At 41.2% G+C, this 9111-nt stretch overlaps 1 protein-coding gene across 2 annotated transcripts in view; it reads left to right on the top strand.

The window, feature by feature from the left end:
• Positions 1 to 304: 304 nt before the first annotated feature.
• Positions 305 to 9111, top strand: part of EFR3B (EFR3 homolog B) — a 146776-nt gene continuing 137969 nt past the window's right edge. For both annotated transcript variants that reach the window (XM_087717414.1, XM_087717412.1), the window contains exon 1: positions 305 to 1173. In XM_087717414.1, the coding sequence (XP_087573540.1) occupies positions 1167 to 1173 (7 nt within the window). In that variant the 5' untranslated portion in view covers positions 305 to 1166. The remainder of the gene's footprint in view (positions 1174 to 9111) is intronic.

Genomic DNA, 9111 nt, shown 5'->3' with positions numbered 1-9111 from the left:
TATCTGAAATTCATACTCTGAGTTGATTTGCCTCTTGATTAGTTGACTGCCTTTTTTAAAAAAGAGGAAAGCAAAACACGTCCCTCTCTGTCATTTACTTCCTGCCTTTGCTGCCAGCTTTCAAATGCTTGCATATGAAGGGACAACTGGTCAGCATTAGCTGACAGCATTTCTTAGATATCCCTTGTGCTAATAATAAATCTGCATTCAATCTCCTTGGAAGATCTGTCTGCCTCATCCATTTCTGTTAGGGCCTACCTTCCAAAGGAGGAGACTATCATAGTTCAAGTAATTTTGACTTTCTGAGGGTGCTTACCTCCCAAGGGATGTTAAGACTCTGCTCCAATTTCTAGTGACTTGATTTGTGTCTAGGTGCCAATTTCTTCCCTTTCTTCATCGCCTTTAAACAAAGCAGGATTTCACTGAAAGTTTGCCTTCTGGAGCAAGCTCAGCATTGTCCAGTCACTGCCCTGGAAGGACGATTTGGTGTTTGGATGGATGGATGGATTCCTAGAGTTTTCAAGACCCCTGTTGCCACTGACAGCTGCTGCCCGTGTCCATGGAAACAATTTTGGGCAGCCCAGGAGGAAGGTAAAAACAGGCAGTCGAGGGAGGAATCTGACTTACAAAGGATCACACACTCCTTCAGACCCTGGAGCCTGTGGCAGGGTAGCTAGCTAGCAGTCATTCAGGGTCAGAGTGTGAGCAAGTCATAGGGACTTTAGCACTTTGAGCAGAGAACAGGTAGGAAATTAAACAAGAGTCACCCCTCTGATCTACCTACCAAATAGATAGATGAATTTGGGAGAACACCAACCCAGTCCTCATTCTCTAGCCTTTATTGAAAGCAGAGCAGGAGGTATACAGAAGCAGGCAACATGATCTGGAAGATGTGAGTACATAACAGCGGCAGATGGGTGTGAACTGCTTACGAGAGGCTGGCTGTGAATCTTGAAACGTGTTCCTGAAAAAAGGAATATTCATCAACTCTGCCATCTTTTAAGTGACAACTCCAGGTCCTTGCGTGTCTGTGATCTTCCCGAGTGCCACAATATCCACTTACCTGGTTTTGTTCTCAGAAATCCCTCTCAGCACCAACAAGATCTCCAGACATCTGCTAGTCAGACTGAAGTTCAACAGGAAAACAGAGATACTTAGATTCCAGAATGACAGGTAAGCAAAAGAGAAGGGGAGGGAGGATGGATTGCTATGGGTCAATGCATCTAAAACAGAGCTAAAGTATGTGCCTGCATTGTTTCTGTTTATATCCTTATGAACTGCTATTTGAGATTTTTTTAGTAATGTATTAAATTGCATTCACTTTAGAGAGCCTTATGAAATGTGTGTCTAGTTTAGACTGTATGTTCTTTAGAGGACAATGGGGGTGAAGCAGCTTATGTTTCTCTACAAAGTTCTAAAGGCAATGGAAAATATCTTTTTTAATAGGAGAATTAGTAATTCTATTAGGGTAGATATTATGAATGTAACATGATACCTATTGTTTATTATTTGTCCAGTACTTTTGAGTTTTCACAAAAATTGCAATCCTTAAAAGTAATAATGAAAATGCTACAGCAAAAATAAGAGCATGACAACACAGTTCTATGCATGTCTGACTCAGAACTAAATCCAAAGGAGTTCAATGCATTCCTTTGTTGTTCATCTATTCAGTAAAGATACTGCAGTTATAAAACTGTAGTCAAAGTCCTGTCATCCTCTCTTCTTCCTCATCTTCCTCATCGTCATAGCAAGCTATATTTTCAGGATCGGTAAAGATTATATTAAGTTCCTCATGCATGAGAAGGGGTGTAGGCAATATTAGGATAGTAACTGTGGACTTAGATGAGATCTTCATTCACCAGATTGTGCTACAATGTGCATTTTTGTTCACTATTTCTAGGGAAAGACTTGAACCATTAGTTGAATCAGGAAGGTGACGCTAGGCCCATAAGTTGAGAGGGAAGCTAGTGTAATGTTAGGAAGCACATAACAGCTTTGCCAAAATAGAGAGGGAGCTTCTACAAATGTCTCTGAAGATCTTTCCTATTTCTCAGTGTAAGAGAGAATAATTTGCAGGACAACAGTTTCCAATTCAATATTAGAGGGAGAAAAACTCTTCCTAAGTATCAATTAAGATAATGGAATCAGTGACTGAATGTGGTTATGCAGAAGCCTAGAGAGAAATCTGTCAGAAATGCTTTGATTTGCATTCCTGCACTGAACAGGGGTTTGGTTTCAACAAGCTAAATGATCCACAATTCCATGGTTTTATCAGCCTAGGAAAAGTAACAACAGACGAAAGGAAGAAAATAAAATAGAAGAGATGAAAAGTTTGGACAATACTTTTCAAATTGGCATCCTTCAGATATGTTTGATTACTATCCCCACCTCACACACTCAACATGGACCTGGGCTGGGTGATATGGGTTGCAGTTCAATATAACTAGAAAGTGACGGGGAAGTTAAGCTGTTTTATGTTATTTCATAAAATCCTTCAATTTTGTTAATCCACGTGTCTTATTTGAAGATTCACTTTCCTGAATATGCAAATCTCACCCGACGACAAATAGTGTTGTACTTTGATGATTTTCAAGAATGCGGTTCTTGTTTGATTTTTTTAAAAAGCATTTGATTGAAAGGCATTTTTGTGGGGAAAAAATATATAATAAAAAGGTAACAAAATAAATTTCTTAATACTGTTTTGAGTTTATGGGTTCATAACAAAAGCATGCATCTTCTAATTATATCAGCCTTAGTAAGAACGAAAGATAGAAAACACAACCAAATAAACTATTTCTACTTTATTGGAAAGCTACATTAATAGAATCTTGCAAGTGTAAAAGCACAATTCTCCTACCATCTTCTTTATAAACCAGGGAAACTAGGGAAGGTTCATTCCAAGCTTCTTGCCCAACAAATATCCAGCCGGAGGTTAGGCTGCCTCTTATCTGACGATTCCCTAAGCCTCATCCTCATGAGCAGCATTTCGATTTACCCTCCTTTTTGAAAACTCTCCCTATTTTTAGTTATTATATTAGAGTTAATGGGTGTTTGCTATCTCACAGTGTAGTATACCATATCACCAATAGGCAATTGGGCTAGGAAAAGACTTTGGGATGTCATACAAGAGTTTTGAGTGCTGCATCTTGTTTTACTGTTTTGGATAATCTCTCTCTTCTAATGGGGAGGATTATACTTACCTATAAGTATAATAGCTCTTTAATAGCACTAACCCACATAAAGGCTTCCATCAATCTTTTGCAACAAAGCACTTTCTAGATTCAATCAATCTATTTTTCCTAGATTTCCCAGACCTATAGCCGAACTGGAAATATGCTAGTTCTTTAGATGCTATAGTAGGCTGCATTTTTAATGATATTTTTCTATTTAGGACCTGCAGCAGCAGTATTCAGATATATAAGATGACATTTTCTCCTTTTGTGGACAGACAATAAAAGCCAAATAATTTTAGAACCCATTTGAATCTGTAGCTAGTGAGACTTGAGGTTGGTTGCGGTTGGTTCTTTGCTACAAGCTTTTATGTATCTCAGCAAATGACTCCTTCATAGCTGGGCGAGCTAAACAGGAGAACCCTTGATTATGGCATGCTAATGGCATTTTTACCACTTGCCATTCAACTTCCATCATTATTTGTGACTAAAACTGATTAGAGGGTGTTATTTTTTTTTAATGTTGCCTTTGCTTTGTTTCAAGTGGCATTTGTAAATCTCAAAGCTGGCATCAAGCACTCCTCCTTAGTTGCACACTTGATGGAAGTAACCCCTGTTCCATGCATATTAAAGTGGAAGTGTCTGTTGCAAAATGGACAAATTATAGCAAGCCCTACCTCACAGCAATGATAGTGTGCAAGCATCTTCCTCATATGCCTAAACTGTAATACTGCTGTAGGAAGGACATATATAATGGTGCCACTGCACCAATGGTGGGTTCCTACCGGTTCGGACTGGTTCGGCTGAACCAATAGTGGTTTGGTGGCCTGGGTTGCTGGAACTAGCAGTGACCCATGCCTGCCACACCCCTGAACTGGTTCTCTGTGCAGCACCATAGGCGCCGCCATCTTGTTTTTCAGTTCTGCGCATGTGCAGAACAATTTAATTGCATTGCACATGCACGCAAAGCACAAACACAAGCAAACCAGCAGTAGTGCCTGTTGCAACCCACCCCTGCACTGCACACATTCAGATGCCTCCAATGTTTCTTGCTTGCTAGCCAAAAATGGGTCACCAAGACCAGCCTGCTTTTTTTCTGCTAGCAATCCCCAATTACTAGTCAAGAGCATGCTGGCTAGCTATACATATATTTAGTTTTTTTTTTTTTAGGTATTTTATTAAAATTTATAGGCCGCCCTTTTCCCTGAGGGGACTCAGGGCGGCTTATAACCATTAGGGAGGGGGAACAATACACAATAAACGATATGAAAACAAAATAAGTAGTAAAAACACAACATGCATTCTACATTCAACACTCGGGTGGGGCAAATTAAGGACTTATCCCCAGGCCTGTTGGGAGAGCCAGGTCTTGAGGGCTGCGCGGAAGGCCTGGACGGTGGTGAGGGTGCGTATCTCGACGGGGAGATCGTTCCACAGGGTCGGAGCTGCAACAGAAAAGGCTCTCCTCCGTGTATTTAGTGTCACAACCCCTGGTATGCCCAAATATGGGAGGAGGCATACTGCTTCCTTTCTCTGTCTATCGGCTCATCACAAGAGACCATCCAAACAGAAAGCCAATATTTTTACTGTTGCCTTTGTTACATTTGTGTTGTATTTGTGCTGATAAATAAATAAAGGGAGACTAGTATAGATCTATTTCAAGCTATTTAGCTCTCATCAGCTAGCCATACCCTTACTGGGATTTGAACCTGTGCTGTATTATATATTAGGCAGTTCTGTTAACCACTAAGCCATGAATATATATATTCATTCAATGAAAACTTTACTTCATTTCTCAAAATAGATTTAACCATCATTTCAGCTGGGAAACTGAGCATCTTACACCAAGCTAAATCCAAAAACGTCTAGGGAATTCCTGAAACTTGGCACTCAAACAAATCTAGAGGCACATAGAAATAAACCACATTTATGCACTATTCAAAAGAGGCAATCAACACCCAAATAATCTAGGATTAGCATCAGGAACAACACCAGAAAAACAATCAAGCAGTAAACAAAACCTTAATCAGAGAACTACCAACTCAGACAAACGATCAAGTAGCAAACAATAATTAACCAAGGAACTACCAAGAAGAAAACAAGACCTCCATCAACATGACAGAGCAAGCTAATATATATAGTAGATCAAACCCCACTCCCTTCTAGCACTGAAGATGTTACCTAGCCAGATAACAAAACATCTCCAAGAAAACAATCAAGCTCAGGGAGCACCAAGGATTCCACAGTTCAATCCTGAGCATCAGATATTCTCTTCCAATGATAACCTTCATCCGGTGTCAAGCAAGTTTACCTAGAAATGATTTCAGAGGCATAAAATACATTGGTGTGAATTGAAAGCTTTAAAAGGTGCAAACTGAATGTATGACAAACGTGTTGTTGCTCATTATATAACCATGTGAAGAAGACAGCCTGAGTTTTCCAGAAGCTCCAACTGTCCCTATTTTCTGATCATTTGCACTTGCTAGCTCTGCCTCTATTTTTAAATATCGTTTTCACAGTTTGTGGGCGATGGGAGATTTCTAGTATCATTCCTCTTTGTGACTCAGCAGCCCTCATAGCCCTTTGAATCCTGGCGCAGTCCAAATGCAGAGGCGGCAAGCAAGCCCATAAAACCCAGCCAGGCTGATAAGAGCATTTGAATGCAGTGGGCAGCCTGCCTTCCCACACACAGTTGAATAGTTACGGAGGTCCTTTCTCATGACACAGAAATATGTTTTTCTTTTAATATATATTTCATCCAGATAATAAAAGTGGTTTGGATTTCATTGGTATCTTCTAGGGACGGGGTTGAAATAAGCAACCTAGGGCCTTTGGTATAGCTACAGTGCTCAGACAAAAATCTAGGCCCATGATGGTGAAATCTATGGCAGGTGTGCCAGAGGTGGCACACAGAGCCCTTCCTGTGGGCAAGCGTGCCATCACCCATCGCTCTTCTGATTTCTGGTGCACACATGTGCGCCAGCCACCTGGTCTTTGCGGGCACTGGAGCACCAGAAAACAGCCTGAAAAATGCCCAAAAAGCAGGCCAATTTTGGGGCCAAAAACGGCCTGAAAATGGCCAGAAAACAGTCTGAAAACAGCTTGAAAATGGCCAGAAAAATGGCCTGAAAACAGCCAGAAAAATGGCCTGAAAATGCCAAGAAAATTGGCCTGAAAACAGCTCCAAAACAGCCTGAAAACGGCCCAAAACCAGACTGAAAACGGCCAGAAAAACAGCCTTGAAAATGACAAAAAAAACCAGGCATTTGTGCAATGGCCTGCTGGTCTTCAGGTTTCCGGTGATGGGCTCACACATTCTGGTTTCGTCACTTGGTGCCAAAAAGGTTCACCATTACTGATCCAGGCCTTCAATTGTCTTGCAGATTTTCACTCCGAATACTACTGCTTTGAAATCTACAGTTCACTGCACCTAGATTGTGCTGGCCCATTCTAATGTCCTCAAAATGTATTGGACTGTACTTCCCATATTCCCAGCTAGCATGCCTTGGTAGCTGGACATGATGGGATCTGTGGTCCAAGGTTTTTGTAGAATGCTAGGATGGGGTGAGCTCAGGACAGAAGCAAGAGTTTTAAATGTTTGTCTTATTCATTTATACCAGCTAAAAAAGTTTACATTCCCCCTAAAGGCAGCTTTCATGAAAGATTATGCAACATTTGCCCTTCAGAATAAATAAAAGCACACTTCATAAAATGTCACATTGTACTCCTAGCAATAATACCATTTTTCATCAAAAGTAGATTTATAAAAATCCAGTGACTCCAACTGTTCATTTTTATTCATCTCTTCTTCTCCACAGGAGTTATCTAAGGAGAGGCCTTAGGCTTGTGAAAGTTCCCCTTTGATCCAAAGTAAACTATTTCATGTTATATCAGGCTGTGATCAAAACAAGGAAAAAACGGGAAAGAGGACTGATTTGGACTTTCTACTTAGCCCATCAATGATTTCCATACAATGAATGGTTGTGGGAACTGGGTATGACTAGTCTAAAAAAGAGGAGGACAACAGGTGACATGATAGCAATCTTCCAATGTTTGAGGGACTATTACAGTGAAGGCATTGACCTATTTTCTAAAGTACTCGAGGGCAGAACAAGAAGGAACAGATAGAAGATTATCAAAGAGAAATCCAACCTAGAATTAAGGACAAATTTCCTGATAGAACAATTGATCAGTGGAACAGCTTGCCTCCATCACTGGAGGTTTTCAAAAAATAATTAGACAGCCATTTGTTCAGAATGGTATAGGATTCTGCTCAAGTAGCGGGTTGGACTAGAAGACTTTCAAAATCCCTTCCAACTCTGTTATTCTAAGTTCAACCTCCCATACCATCCACAGCCTGCCAAGTGCAAGAACTGCCAATATCCTCCTCTCACTCATACAATACAATAGCAGAGTTGGAAGGTACCTTGGAGGTCTTCTTGTCCAACACGCAGCTTAGGCAGGAAAACCTATACCATTTCAGACAGATGACTATCCAACACCTTCTTAAAGATTTCCAGTGTTGGGGCAGTCACAACTTCTGGGGGCAAGCTGTTCCACTTATTGATTGTTCTAACTGTCAGGAAATTTCTCCTCAGTTCTAAGTTGCTTCTCTCCTTGATTAGTTTCCACCCATTGCTTCTTGTTCTTTGGAGAATAGCCTGACTCCCTCTTCTTTGTGGCAGCTCCTGAGATATTGGAACACTGCTATCATGTCTCCCCTAGTCCTTCTTTTCATTAAACTAGACATACCCAGTTCCTGCAACCGTTCCTCATATGTTTTAGCCTCCAGTCCCCTAATCATCTTTGTTGTTCTTATCTGCACTCTTTCTAGAGTCTCCACACCTTCATAACCCCTTGCAAACTGCTTTACACCCATGTTTACTAGCTTTGATTCAAAATGGCTGATTTCTGACCCAAAACCTTCAGAGCAAATGGTCTCCAGTGCTTTGATCTGTTCAGGTAGCAGCTCCAATAATGATTGGCTCTTAGGCTGCTATATTTTCTGGTGAAAAGGGAAGCGGTGGCTCAGGGGCTAAGACGCAGGGCTTGTCAATCAGAAAGGTTGGCAGTTGTGCGGTTTGACTCCCTAGCGCCACGTAACGGAGTGAGCTCCTGTTACTTGTCCCAGTTTCTGCCAATCTAGCAGTTTGAAAGCATGTAAAAAATGCACGTAGAAAAATAGGGATCACTTTGGTGGGAAGGTAACAGCGTTCTGTATGCTTTTGGTATTTAGTCATGCCAGCCACATGACCATGGAGACGTCTTCAGACAGCTCTTCGGCTTAGAAACAGAGATGAGCGCTATCCCCTAGAGTCGGGAACATATGTGCGAGGGGAACCTTTACCTTATTTTCTGGTGACCAGCTATTGCTGAGTTTTTCTAAGCTTGCAGATGACCAGATGTTCCTCCATTTAATCAATGAAATGCCATCAAACCTTGAAGCTCATGCTTCCTTTAGCCCTTACAATTCCAAGTGGGCACACTTTGGATTGCTGCCCTGAGTGAAGTATTTTTCCGTCCTCTTATGCAAAGTACTTCAAAGCGTCCCTTCCCCTGTCTCTCCTCCCCTCTCCCTTTCCTTTCCGTTTTTTAAAACCATTTTTAAGTTGTCCCAAAGGAGCTTTTTCAGGAGGCAACTGGACTTTCTTGTTGTTTCTTTTGAAGACGTTTCACTTCTCATCCAAGAAGCTTCTTCAGCTCTGACAGCGCTCTGATAGTGGGGCATGGAAGGATTTATATTCCTTGCAGACAGCTGTTAATCTGCTTCCTGGATGAGAAGCAAAAGGTCTTCAAAAAAACAACAACAGTTGCCTCCTGAAAAAGCACCTTTGGGACAACCATGAACTGGAATGATGGAGAATCTCTACAGACTTTGAGCTGTACAATTTGGAATGAGCACTCTTTGAATGGTGTGGGAGTAGGAATGGATTTCCAGAGG

This window comes from Thamnophis sirtalis, unplaced genomic scaffold, assembly GCF_051295495.1.
Source record: "Thamnophis sirtalis isolate CommonGarterSnake01/CBP01778 unplaced genomic scaffold, rThaSir2_p1.2 scaffold_6, whole genome shotgun sequence".
In the NCBI taxonomy this organism is placed as follows: Eukaryota; Metazoa; Chordata; class Lepidosauria; order Squamata; family Natricidae; genus Thamnophis; species Thamnophis sirtalis.
The sequence above is the reverse complement of the archived record's forward strand: the minus strand, read 5'-3'. Positions and strand labels throughout refer to the sequence as shown.